Source organism: Polyodon spathula, chromosome 6 (assembly GCF_017654505.1).
Source record: "Polyodon spathula isolate WHYD16114869_AA chromosome 6, ASM1765450v1, whole genome shotgun sequence".
NCBI lineage: Eukaryota > Metazoa > Chordata > Actinopteri > Acipenseriformes > Polyodontidae > Polyodon > Polyodon spathula.
Genome location: NC_054539.1, coordinates 10,268,728 through 10,283,126, shown reverse-complemented (window position 1 = coordinate 10,283,126; position 14,399 = coordinate 10,268,728). Strand labels below are relative to the sequence as shown.

Sequence of the window (14,399 nt, the reverse complement as noted above, 5' to 3'; positions counted from 1 at the left end):
TATGTGTTTGGTATTGTAACCCCTCTGAAAGTGTAGAGAAAATGATCCAGTATGGCTACAACTTTGTTAAGAGAGTCAAAAAGAACTAATAAATACTTCTAAAATATTTCCTGGGATACTGCAAGAAAGTCAGAGTACACGGCAAAGACCGGCATGTCTTGAGAAATAGGAATTTTGTGTCTTGAAAGGAAAAAATAAGTGCTTCACCACTGGTTAATGATGATGAGCTTTGCTGCATACCAACAGCTACTGTAGCTCATTGATCCCTGTTGAATGAACAATCCAGATATCACTGCTTCATTGTCAATGTCAATGTGTGCCAGAAACAGAAGATCAATGTATTGAGTTAGTGACTAAGATTTTGTACATTGTGTAATGTTTATTGCGCTAACGGTGGTAAAGTTGATGTAGGGTAACATCAGGTGATTAGTTTTAAAACAAGGCTAAACCTGTACAGGACACTTCAATATGTTTACATCAAATGGCAAACAGAGATTGAATGTGCTTTTTTGAGTAGACATGTGCCAACAAGGTGTTTGTGTAATTGCTTAGCAGCTGATGAATGGTTAAAGATCTAGGCAAATAGGAAGGACATGTGCTGGATCTGGCTGCAGTAAATTGCGAAACGTTCTGAAGTGATTTTAAATTTAGACTGGAACTGTTACTGAAGGTTTGATTTAAGTGAAATGAAAATCTTCTACTATATCTATTAAAATACACAGGTTACTGTGTTACTTTGTAATCAACTACAGACATTACTGCAGTTTACTATAACATACCTATCTGAATAGCTTAACTTTTCTCTGAAACTCATCTGCAAATATAGTGAATTCATCCCCACAAAGACTACATGATTTCCTTTTAAACTTCCTTCTTTCAGAAAAAGAGAACTTGAATCTGTGAGTCATTTATACTGTACACAAAAAATGGTGACACTTTAAAAAAAAATGCTGATGTCTCATCCAATTAACAAAATACAGGATGTACACACCTAATGTAAGGGATGACCACATTTATGCAACTCAATAAATACAAGTTTCTATTATTGTAGGTGTGACTTCTAGTACTAGTATTGTAATGAATGTGAAAGTGCCACTACCCATATCTTCCCGTACCTCTTTGTATGCTGTGTAGCTTTCCATGTTAGAGGTCAACTATTCATCTACTTTCTTGGTGGTTTTATCCCTGATAATGTCCACACAATGCCAACATATTTTCAACCCAGAGACATAGAATGTGCTGCAGATCTATGTCGTGGTCTTAAGAGAGAAGAGTACTGCAGTACATCAGTAAATGCCAAATGTACTTTTCATGTAACAAAAAAAACCTTTCTGGATTCATTTAGGTGGGGATGTATTTTTAACTTTAAAAAGTTTAAGAATTGTTAAATGTTTAGTTGTAAGGGCCTAAATGTGGCACCCTTCTGCACCCAGTCTTAACTTAGAACATTACAAATCTGTATGCTGTGTTTTTAAACTGTGGCCTTGTAATGGTCTCAGAAAACTGTGGCTTATCAACCTGTTATGTCACGCTGATGAAATACTGTATACAGTATTTTGGAAAATCAGTACCAGATGGGAACACAAGCAATCGTTTGGTTTCTGAAGAATGCGCTGTAATTGTGTTTCCAATAGTTAATCCTTAGCTTAAATACTTGCCTGAGCCTCTGAAAGCACCCTTAAAATACAAAAATAAGAACATTATTTAGTGAATATGTTGGTTGTAAAATAAACAACAAAGCACAGTAGGCAAACTTTATTTTTGCATACCACTGTTAAAACTGTCACTTTTTGATAAAATTGTGTTGTCTAATTTTAAACTTGGTATCCCCATAAGAACAGCAACTTACAAGTCCTGATTCACAGCCACAAATTAAAGCCAATTGTCGCCTCTTCCCAGAATACTTAAGTTTTGTTTTATTTTGGGCTGAATTTATTTGAAGGGTATTACATTACATTAAATGTTTTGGTTTGATGACAATTCTAGTATAGGTTACAGGTTTTGGGATCTGACTTTCCTATACAGACTTCCTGGTTTCCAATATCATTTTGGCACTGGATACAAATAGCTATAGTGCATCCAGAAATACGCACAGGCAAGACAAAATTAACATGTTTGACATGCCAAACTTCCTGACCCTAGGAGCTGCATACCAAAATTTCCATATTGTCGAGCTCTGCAAGACATGTGCTGTGAACATGAAATGTTTGCGAGCAAGACATTTTAAATACTAGCATTGTTGTGCTGTACAGTTGTTAGGCAGCAAAATACACAAGACAATGAATAGAACATTGCTTACACAGTTTGTGTAATTTGTATTGTACTGTAGATCTACACTGTATTAAACTTTAAATGCAGCACTGGTGTTTTTCCATTGTTTCTGTTTATACTGTGTATTATGTATTTTAAATTAAATATATTCAGTTATTATGAAGCAAAATATAATAACTGACCTGATTTTCACCAAAAACCACATAAAAACACACATTTATGTAAGGATTATTTTTGACACGCTGGGCACATTGTTTGTATTAAACTGCAAAATGACAAATGCACTGTATTTATTTTGAAAGGGATTACTGTACCTGCTCATGACAAGACGTAAGGTATAAATATAATAATTTTAGACCTGCAATCTAACATTTAAACATAACGTTTTTAGTCTAGCGCCTATAAAGGTGCAATCGGCACCATAATTTCGTATTCGATTATATTTATCAAGGATAATCGATGCATCGATGTTTTATTTTTCAAAATAAACAAAAACATCATTTTTTTTTTTAACAGAAGCTCTAATAACTAAAAATACCGTTGTGCATAATAATTAAAAAGGCACGACTTGCATTCAAATAAGAACAATTCCGATTAGAAAAAAAGAAATACGAAGGTTACGTTAAACTTAAAAGAATATGCCTGCGTCCGTATCAGATTAACATTGTAATAATAACAAAAAAATACTGTATTTTAGCAGAAGTAATTTCTGAACTATGGTTGTTCAATACTGTTTACATGTTATGTCCAAAAGCAAAGCATTTTAATTAAACTCACAAATCCTGACTAATGTAACTGTCATACGAAATTCAGCTCCTTTTTCTATAATATTGCCATACAATCCAAACACAACATGCTTTGAAACAAAGGGTAATTGCTAGATTTAATTGATTTAAAAAAGCCGTGTTGCCTTATTTTTTAAAACGTGAATACTTGACCTACTTATGATTTGTTTTATCCAACGCTTAATGTAAACTGGAAGTGTGTATCCTAGCAACACACAAATCTACTGTACTAGCACTAGAAGCAACACACTCACACTCAAGGTTTTAATGCAAACAGGAGACTTAAAACTAAACTGGATACTAATTTGATGCATCGATTCACCAAAATGTAATCTAAGGTCTGTAAAATTTAAGGACAGGTGATTTATGTATCAATTAATTGTTGTACCCCTAAGTGCCAACACCAGTTTTATAAAAAATATTCATTCATTTGAATAAGGAAATTTGCAACAAGCGATATTCAATGCTTTCCATTCAAAACTTGCTTGAGTCATTAAATCAGCTTCTTTACTGAACACTGAAAAAACCCTCTGCCTCAAGTCTGATACAGGAGGATATTCATATGAAAATATGTTGTGATTTGTTTTATAATAACGTTTGACGTTGCTTACCTTGTAGTACAGGCTACAGTGTGTTAGCCATTTGTTGCAGATGAGACACAGGTTCATTGAAAGCAAATTCTTCCTCCCAGAGTGGTTTAAAGCCTCATAGTTTCGTATATTACTCGTAGTGGGTTTGCTCAATGCCATTGTCCACAAAACGAACAAGCACATTATGAAATTTACTTTCAACTGCACATCCGGCTTGGAAGGACGAATGCTCCAGCAAGCGGTGTCGAAAGTCAACAAGTGACAAATACTTACAGTGAACATACAGGTTCAAAGAGCTTGTTGTGTTTATTTTTACTTTCCCTCTTTTTTGTTTTTGTTTATTATTCTTTCTAAAGTTCATTCGAGCCGCAGTGTGCATCACCCAGCGTTTCACCGAGAGCCGCACTTGAACTGCAAAAGATCCGCTCGCGGCTCGCAATCCGCGGTTTGGCCACCTCTGTGCTATTGAAACACAATACTGTATGTTGTGCTCTTATAATTGATATTAAAAAGCCCAAATAAGACTTTCCCTTTTATAGCTTCTATTGTATTATAATAGAAAATGAAATGTGTGATTGATGTTTGTCTGCATATAGGCCATAATATATCACATTTACTATGCTGATTTGGCAGAGGAGCAAAATGGAAAAGAGACAAACTAAAAAATACACTGACTATGTTTACTAGCAAGATAATGCTGTTTTCTCACTGGGGTGTTTGCAGTTTGGAGACTGTTAACTTGTGAAATTAACTTGCCCCTTTGCCCCAACCCCCACGTTATTTGCTTTTCACACCATGCAACCACTGGATGTTTTCCATGTGGTTTTGCCCCCATTTCCCATTGTAAAATATTATGCAAACTCCAGTAACATATCAACCAATGGAATTCTTTGCTGACAAAGCAAGCACAGGGACGTTATTTGTAAATAAATATTAAAACATGTAGTGCTGTTCAGTATGTTTAAACTGTGGGATACAAGTTACATTGTATTATTTTAACAGTGGTGCACAAACCCAAGTTCTGGTATTAGAGGTTTTCAGGCTTGTGCAGAAAACTGTTTCCCCTCCATTGAGCTGTAGCTGTAGAGCTGTAGCACTAACATTCTGATGTAAGGCAGGGTTACTCAATTAGATTCTCTGGCAGGCCACAGAGTGCTCAAGATGCGAGTACTGGTGTTTTTTTTTTTTTTTTTTTTTTTTTTTTTTTTAATGGAATCATGCCTTACATACAGCAACAGAACACTGCACTTGCACCAATGGACTAATAGATGTCAGAAGTAACTGCTAACAGTGATACAATGTCTGATCACCATTTAATAATAAAAATAGAAAGCAAATATATTTCTGACAATATTCAAACGACATCTTGCAAACAAATAATCCCATTGTAATGCTATTAAAACAGCATATTACTCATTTTAATTTTATTAAAACTAGAAAATGATTGCGCAGCAAGCATTCAAGTTAACTAGAGACTGGAAATTGCTGGCAGATGTTGGTCAACGGCTTATTTTTCCACCTGAGATTGCCAGCACTAACCTTCGACCAGACATTTTCTTGTGGTCTGGATCAGTACCTGGTAGAGTTATTAGTGTCATGGGAGGATGCTGTGGATGAAGCGTACCAGAGGAAGAAACTTTGGTATACTGAACTAGCTGTTGAAGTGGAACAGCGAGGGTGGAGAGTCTGGGTTTACCCAGTGAAGGTGGATTGTCGAAGATTTGTGGCTCACTCTACAACCCGGTTTCTCAGAGATGTCGGGTTCACTGGCCAAGAGTTGCGTCGCACAGTGAAGAACTTATCTGAAGCAGCGGAAAGAAGCAGCAACTGACTGTGGTTGAGATGAAAAGATTCTGGCTGGGGACCTCAACCACAATAGGAAGAAAACAACGCTGATGTACAGGTAAGTAAGCTGGGCAGAGTTGAGTGGGGGACGGAGGGGGTGATGCTGGGAAGCCAGGATCACTGTTGAGCCCTCTTGAGGTGTTGTGGGCTAGTCGACGAAACACAGAGGATGAAAGGTGCCCACTTGAAGACTCCAGAGGTGTACCCTACTTAGCTCAATCCAGATGGTTGTCATGCTGATGTGCTGGGGAGACTGCACTGTGGTTGATCCCCAGAGCCAGCATTACACTTCAGCCATCAACACCAGGCAGAAGGTTATCGACCTCATCAGATGGAAAGCAACGCAAATGGATGGAAATGGAGCTGGATCACATTAGTTTACTGTAAAGCTACGTCTTAGTTGGTGCTTATCTTGGTGAGAGCCAAGTTCAAATCAGCATTAAGTTTCAACATCTACTCTCATATAATGGAAATCATGAAAGCACATCAGTTAGTGGTCGCATTATTTGTATCAGCATCTTATTAAGCGCCTGATTAAAAGTGTAGCACTGTATCTAAATATGCATGAACTCCAATGTGTTTAAGTGTAAATGAAAAGTTTGTAAATTATGTACACAGCATGACAGGGAGAGAAAATAAACTTAAGTGCATATCCAACATGACATCTTTTGAGAGGTGTTTTTTTTAAGCCAAATAAAAGATCTTTGACAGGCTCGATTTCTTCTGCTAATTTCTTGTGCCTGAACACTTGCTGGTGGCCGCATAGCTATTTATTCCTAAAAATACAACGTTTATCGTATGAAAAATTAAGAAAATATAGACATATGCACTTAAGTGTTACATGTATTACTATAAAAAGTAATAAAAGCCTCACTGTTTCTCATTTTAAAACATACAGCAGCCCCTCTCAACTTCCCAAGCCTTTCTATAATAAACTGGAGACAAAAAACTGGTGTTTTGTAAGATTTAAAAATAAAAAGTAAATGATCTGACACCAGGACAAACGTAATAGTTTAATCAATCATAACTTTAAAAAAAAAAAAAAAAATTTAAGTTGGGTAGTCGCCAATTAATTTTGAATTAAATTTAATTTTTTTAATTGACCTCTGACCTAATATGGCTGCCATATTGAGGGCATGTGACTACAGTTGGATAGCACAATTTGAGTAATTGATTTAATGTCGAATATTCACCCTTCCACATTGATTTAAACTCTGGCCATATCAGCGATATAGACCACATGCTTTATCAGGTCTTTATAGTTGGCACACAGTTATATTCTGTAATTCTGTCATTTAAAGTTCATATTACAGGTGGTGTCCAGTGAACATTACCTTTTAAGTGCCATGTTGTTTATCACATGTCAATATGACTTTGTTTACAAACTATAGTATTCAATTTGATAGGTGAACAAAATCATCCATTTCTAGCTTAATGTAAGTCCCTCGCAGTATGTTACTGAATGCAGTAATTAAGGCACAATTTAGAAAACAATGTTTTAGAAGTAGGCTTATGTAACATCAGAATTTAGGTTTATTTTAAAGTCTTACAACAGTTATCAAACAATAGCAGTGACCAGAACAGCATATTGTATTGGAAACATTGAGCTTGTTTTTATAGCAGTGGGTAAGCTCACTGCTTTTAGTATATTTTTAAATTGAAGGCTGTTGCAAAGTAACATTTTCCACTGACTGAACCTTTCTCATTCATAAGTAGCAATGCTATTTTCCAGAATAATTATTTCATTACAACTTTAATGACACTGTCAGTTATAGAGTTCTAAATGTGTCTGAACTTTTGGATCGTATAGTGAAGAAGCCAGTAATGGGTTTGCTAGTATTTTTAAAATGCACTGACAGCAAATGAGATCAGGTTTACATTATTAGAGTTGAAGCATTATATTTCCATCTAATTAAAGCTGTACCTAAGGGAGAATGGGATATGTATAAGTGTCTTATTAATAAACTGAAACATAGTAGGAAAGAGGATGGGGTGGGGGGGTTACAAATTAACTTTTCAATTATTAAGTAGATATAAATGAGAAAAAAACAAACAGATTAGAATGATATAATACACAGTATACAGGTTGTTGGATGGTATTTTACCCTTTTTGTTGTAACAACATTACAGTTTGTCTAAGAGGCGTACAGTACAGTATGTCTGTCACACTTCAATTTGAGATAACTGGAGTCCGAATTTATCTTGAAGAACTTGTTTATGCAGTATGCCATTTACATTTTATTGCATAAAGGCAATGTACAGCAGTATCATAATCCTGTGGTATGATGAAATTAATTTAAGTCATTCATGTTCTATCACGTATGGCAAGTCCCAAAGCAATAGGAAATTGCCTGGAGATGTACTAAAATGTAAGCATAACATGGTCTTGCTCGGTCTCCAGATAGTTGCTGTAATGGTGATAGAACTTAGGTAGCAATTACTGCACCTGTCTTATTGGTGTTAATTTAATGTTTTGATGTTATATTATTCAGGTAAAGGTTTAATAGTACGCGATGGAAACAGAAAAAAAAAGCGTTAAGGCAATCAACCTTTTGGTGCGTTCCCCTATAAGAGAGACAGGCTGTGTGCATGTGTCAGTCAGCTGTGTGTAGCAGTGACGTTTCAATACACCAGTTGAGAAAGTTGTTGTAGCTTTTAAATGCATTTGAATTAAACAAAGCAAGCTTCATAAATGCCATGCTTACCTGCTGTTTGTTTAACATCCAAGAAGTTGTTGATGCCATCTCAAAACTGACCAAATAAAACTTCAAATCTTGACCATAAAAGCATGTAGCTCTTGCAAAGTTGCCATTAGCCTCTTGGTAGCCTCTCTGCTCCGTCTCCTTGCTCGGTCATCCAATTTGGAGGGACGGCCTGATCTAGGCAGGGTCTTGGTGGTGCCATACACCTTCCACGTCTTAATAATCGTCTTGACCGTGCTCCAAGGGATATTTAAGGCCTTTGATATTTTTTTATACCCATCCCCTGATCTGTGCCTTTCAACAATTTTGTCCGGGAGTTCTTTTGAAAGCGCCTTGGTGTCTTTGCTTTGAAATGCACTACCCAGCAGAGGAAACCTACAGGAACTGCTGAATTTATCCTGAAATCATGTGAATCACTACAATTTAACACAGGTGGAGGCCACGTAACTTGGTGTGTGATTTTAAATGCAACTGGTTACACCTGAGCTAATTTAGGATTGCTATTGCAAGGGGGGTGGACACTTATCCAACCAAGCTATTTCAGTTTTTATTTTTAATTAATTTTTTACAAGTTTCTAGAACATTTTCTTCACTTGGAAGTAGCTGAAAACCTATAGAGAGAGAGAGAGAGAGAGAGAGAGAGAGAGAGAGAGAGATGATTAAAAGCAGAGGATGTCAAAACATAAAATTATACATTTTTTTCATGTGTATATTTCTGGCAGAAACAGTACCAAAGTAGACATTGTCTTTTTTTCTTTTTCTTTTACTTTTTTTTTTTTATATCCCTGCCATTGTAGTTTCTTCCCAATAAAGAAAGTGGCAAATGACACATTTTCATAAAGTAATAGCGTTTCAGAGTTTTTTTTTTTTTTTTTTTAAAGCTGTCCACACAATGAAAACTGTCAAATTTAACTTAAATAAACTCAGCCGTGGTGATCTGCAATACGTGTTGGTCAGTTTCATCTTATACCTCTGAGTTTATTTTTTTATTAATGAGTCGTAAGATACATTAGTTGAAACAGTATTCACTACTAATGACATTTGAAAAACTATTTGGGCAAGAGCAGTAAAACATATTATTAACCAGCCACGCACAAGGTATTTTGCTTGATTACAGCAGCTTAGATTCACTTGTGTATCAATTCTCTGCTCATGGAAACCACGGCATCTTGCATCGAATTGCTTTAAAGTTGCACTGGTAAACATTCTTTGCTACCTGCCCAAGTGGGTTAGTGCATACAGTATTTTGATGTTCTCAGACCTCTGCTTATACATGTGTTTGTGTCGTGGTGAATGTATGACCCCTATATGTTCTTTGTCTTTCAAGATTTTATCAGCTGCGTTCAACCATGAAAGTGCCAATGCGGATTCCTCACAAACTGGAGGCCAGTCTGCTTCGTGCTTCAGGTGAGCTCTTTAAAACCACTTTGTTCTCTCGTAGTATTTTCAATTACTTTTACTCGCAAATTTGTAATTCATATTTCACTGTTACATTTGTGAACGCACCTGTTCTCTTCTTTGCTTTCACAATAGGGAAATAGTTCAGAACTTGCATGCGACCATTTTTTTTTATTGATTTTCCTTTTCTTTTCTCATTTTAGGACAATTTTAGACCCTGTCCACACTAAGTAACCGATCTGAAGGTATCCACACTAAAGTACTGTTTCATGTTTAGTTGGGCTTAATACGTACAAACACTTTTAAATAGTCTGGTTACAGTTCCTAGTAGCGCAGTGGACTGTGGGACTTAATATGACATTTTCCCACCATAACTGAATTTTATGTTTACAACCCGGCACATGTGGATCCCTTGCCCACAAAAGACATGGCGCTTCTTAGCATGAACATTGTGGCTTTGTTTCTTAAAAACACAGGTACATTTTGTCATAATGTGTGCGTTTCATTTTGAACTCTGAAGTTGACCGCTTTCATTGCTCCTGATATCGTTGTGCTTTGAATTCGGCATCTGATCACGTCACTTCATGATTCACCATATTGTTTCTTACCTTATAGCTACATGAACAACTGTTAATAGTCAATCCAGGTGAGATGTTTTCAAGTGCGATCAGTTTCCACGCAAAACTCAAACGAGGTTGAAAACCCTGCTGCCCCTGATACTGCATTTCCATGTTAATTTAGCCATCCTGCATTGGATGCCAATCCGAGCTGCCCTGGTTTTTTTTGGACCCTTTCCCAAAGCTGGATAGGTGGAGGTACATCACAACACTGACCAATCAAATGACGAGTGGGTGTAAACATTTCATTCACATCTGGGGTGAGCTTCAGGTTTCTCCGTCCTTTAATAGTCTTATGTTTTCTTTTTTTCCAAAGAATTGTTAGGATTGTCGGAAGCAAAGCAATAACGTTCATCCTTTTGGTTTTGTAAACAAATTAAAGTGACCTTAGCTGCAAGGCTTTCTGGGAAAGAACTTCCGGAATCTGACCTTAGATGCCAGGCTTGCCGGGAAAGAACCGTCAACATCCGTCGAACACACATAGCATCTTTTCACTCAACTCAGGTAGACTATCAGTGTGAGTTCAGGAGGAATGCAGGAGAACCTGGATCAGTTAAGATTGGCATACACGTGGAGATATAATTATAATATAAATATAAATATAATATGCCTAAACAAGAGGAGTTGTAAAAACCCATAACGGGGTGCAGGGCTGTAGGAAGTTTCAAACCCTCTGTGGTTAAGTCTTAGAATATTGCATATCAAAAAAAAAAAAAGAGTGCCACCTTTATTAAATTTCAGGAAAAAAAAAACTAATAAAATCACATAAGCTTTTAAAAAGTCTGTAAGGAGGCATCAAGCATAAACAGAAAGAAAAGGTTATTGAATAATGTGCACACAGTTCCACTGTTTTATAATAGAAGAATTGATGGATTACAAGAAGCTAATACAAAACATTGACTTTTAAAAATAATGTTCTCCTTCATTGCTTGATAAAAGCACAAAATCAATATTAAACGTTGTCTTTTTCAATATTTTTGCTTTGTGATTTATCGTTTTGCATTCCCAACAATTATTTAAAACCACGTAGTTGTGTCAATTTATATTTTGTGGGTCTAAGTCATTTAGTTGGGGTGAAACTGAGTGCCTGACTGATTTGACCAGTGGTAGTATTATTAAAGTTTTTTTTATTTTTTTATTTTGAGAATTTATTTTTTTAATCATTTTAAAGTTAGTTTGTTTAAATATGTAAAACAGTTGCACTGTTATGTCTGGTTTTGACAGTGAACAAGGCAAGACAATTGGGACAAAACATAATACAGTTTTAAAAACTATGCAGACCTTTGAGTGGTTTATAAATATTACCACAATTCTTCTTTTTTTAATTAAAAAAGAAAGCTTTTCAATTGTAAGTAAAGCACCTGTAGACACTTGCATGTCATAATGTTTATACATATTACGTGGTTCATTGCTGGAATACTTTATTATATTACAGCAGTTCAGAAAATGTCCAGCACTGTTGTGAGAGAATCATATTTCAGTCTTCCACTAACATTGTAGTTCAGTCTACAAATAAAGGTGTTTTGAAAATACCTGTTTAGCTTATTGCTGGCATTACAATAGCAAATATGAAACAGTTTAGTAACAGTCCAGCAATGTCATGTGAAAGTAATCCTATTTACAGTGCTTCACACATTAAGTTTTACTGGCATTACAATAACCAGGATGCAACGAACTAAAAAGAACGTACTAACTGGGGATGATCTCGTGGGTAATATGGAGGACAGTACAAGTTAATACCAATTGCAAGTAAGCAAGCAGCTCAAGTTAGTCCCCAGCTGCATGTTCGTATTTGGCTCCATTGCAACAAACCCAAAGTAGCTGCTGTTGCCTTAGCCTAGAGGATACTAAAACACAATACTAAGTTAGTCTAGCAATTTCTGTAGACTAAAGACTTGTGGTATCATACTAACTGGAACAAATATGAAAAATCCTAAAATGTATAGACTTTTTTGAAACTGACCTATTCATAACCAAAAATGATGTACTGTAAAATGGTTTGAAATTTTCTGAAGTGTCAAAAGGTTTGCAACAAGACCAGTTTCACCCTTATTTAACTTATTCAACTTAATGTAGGCTTATTTTGTGTGTATATATAAATTCCAGTAAGGCATTCCGTTGTCTCTACTTTCAGCCTCTTCCACAGGGAAGGCAGCATTAAATCTGCTTACAAATGTATTCCATGCAATTGTGCGCTGCAAAATTGCTGTGGAATCCTTTCGGCCATCCTCCACATTTTTAATAATCTTTTATACACTATATGAAATACATTTTTTGCTCCATTGCATAATTTTGCACACAGCTACTGGCCATGATTGCCTTTGTATGGATGCTCTTATAGGCTATATCTGAAATATGAAAGTAGCATTTCTGATTCGATTTCACCTTTTATAGTCTAATTAGGGTTTCTAGTTTTCGGTTTTTATTTTCCATCTCTCTCCATCCCTTTAACCCTTAATTAGCAGTTGTTAAGCCTTAACTGAATACTATAATTAAATTAGCGAAGCACTACTAGAAACTAACGCGGTGGAAATTAATAAGCTGAATTCAGCATTTAGAGCCAGAACAAAATGCAGGCTCAAATAGAATCAGGTGAGATCAATGCATGTCGTTTGTTAACGCGATCAAGATATGAGGGTAAAAAAAAACAACTCCTTTGGTAATTAGTGTTTGATTACGAAAGCGAATTGGCTCAAAATATGTTTAAAGGGACATCACATGATCAAAAATAAAACCTGAAAACTAGAAGCCCTATGTATAATACACCTTTGGTTTATAAACAAATGCGTTTGTTTTGTGTTTGAATTGAATAATGAGCACTAATACAAGTTTTGTTTATCCTCTAATGCAGCTTCATTATTTGTTTATTTATTTGTTTGTTTGTTTATTTTTAAATTCAGTAGTCGCCAATTAATTTTTACCACGTTTTTCTCCCAATTTGAAATGCCCAATTGCATTTAGGCTCAGCCCACCGCTACCATCCCCGTGCTTACTCGGGAGCGGTGAAGACGAACACATGCTGTCCTCCGAAGTGTGTGCCGTCAGCCGACCACTTCTTTTCACTCTGCAGGCCTGCCATGCAGCCAGCCCAGAGCTACAGTGTCGGAGGAGAATGCAGTTCTGGGCAGCTTACAGGCAAGCCCACAGGCACCCGGCCAGCCTACAGGGGTCGCTGGTGAGTGGTGAGCTGACAATACCCTGCCGACCCCCCCCACCCTCCCCCAGGTGGTGCTTGGCCAATAGTGGCACTTGCCCCCTGGGAGCTCCCGTCCATGGTCAGCAATGGAATAGCCTAGACTTGAATGTGGAGAGACTTCCATATGCGCCACTTGGGAGCCCCCAGCTTCATTAATTTTAGTGGTGTTTTAAGAAAAATAGATTATACATGTGAGTTTGGTTTAAGAAAATGGGAAAATATATCCTTTGGTTGGGTTTTAACTGTAGTATACTTAACTGGTGAGTGTGGGCATATAATGTGTAAACCAAGGGAAATGACCCTAACATGTTGTGTGAATCAGTTAAATGTAGATACTGTAACATGTATAAAACTATAATTTAGGTATATTGGTTTAGTCCTGGGGAGGAGCTACTGATAAGAGAGGTTATAAGTATCTGTGTAGGGGATGTTTTAGGGGACTAGATTTGAGACTGCTGTGAGGCTGGAGTGACTAAGTAGCTATGTACTCGGTGTATAATATCTGGTAAATACAGTTTTGTTTTGTTGATTTGTTTTTGTTAAATTATTAGTGCTTTGTACCCTCAGTACAAACATGTAACCTCAGTAAAAGCTTACTTTTGACATTTAAATCTCGACTTCTGACTGTTTCCTGCCACATGCAATAGCCACTTGACCACAATACTTTACAGTTTCTTGGCTAATTCTTCCTTATTTGCAAAATTTAACAAGAGGTATGTCTCCAGACAGAATGTATTTATGAAACAAACGGTGTGTAGTGTGGTGATTGTAGTATCCCACCATCCTTGTATAGAAAATCAGAAAATGTTTTAGCTCTGTCTTTTGCTGAAACATTGCTTTTTTTATAATTTATTCGTTGATGCAGTCACCATGTTGTGTTTCAGCAGAGACGCGTGAGTGAAGTCACATGATGAATTTACTCAACTTGGCTGGGTGTAGTGCAAAAAGAAAAAAAAAATCCACAAAACTAGAGTTGCAAGGAGAAAACACAGCAC

At 36.4% G+C, this 14,399-nt stretch overlaps 1 protein-coding gene across 6 annotated transcripts in view; it reads left to right on the top strand.

Annotated features, from left to right (window-relative positions):
* LOC121316834 (protein FAM135A-like) overlaps positions 1–14,399 on the top strand; it is a 51,372-nt gene that overhangs the window by 14,752 nt on the left and 22,221 nt on the right. For 5 of the 6 annotated variants that reach the window (XM_041252074.1, XM_041252077.1, XM_041252076.1 and 2 more), the window contains one exon: positions 9,521–9,600. In XM_041252074.1, coding sequence (XP_041108008.1) covers positions 9,521–9,600 — 80 coding nt within the window. Of the gene's footprint in view, positions 1–9,519; positions 9,601–9,794; positions 10,469–14,399 lie in introns of those variants that run through there. The other variant, XM_041252079.1, reaches the window with a different exon arrangement.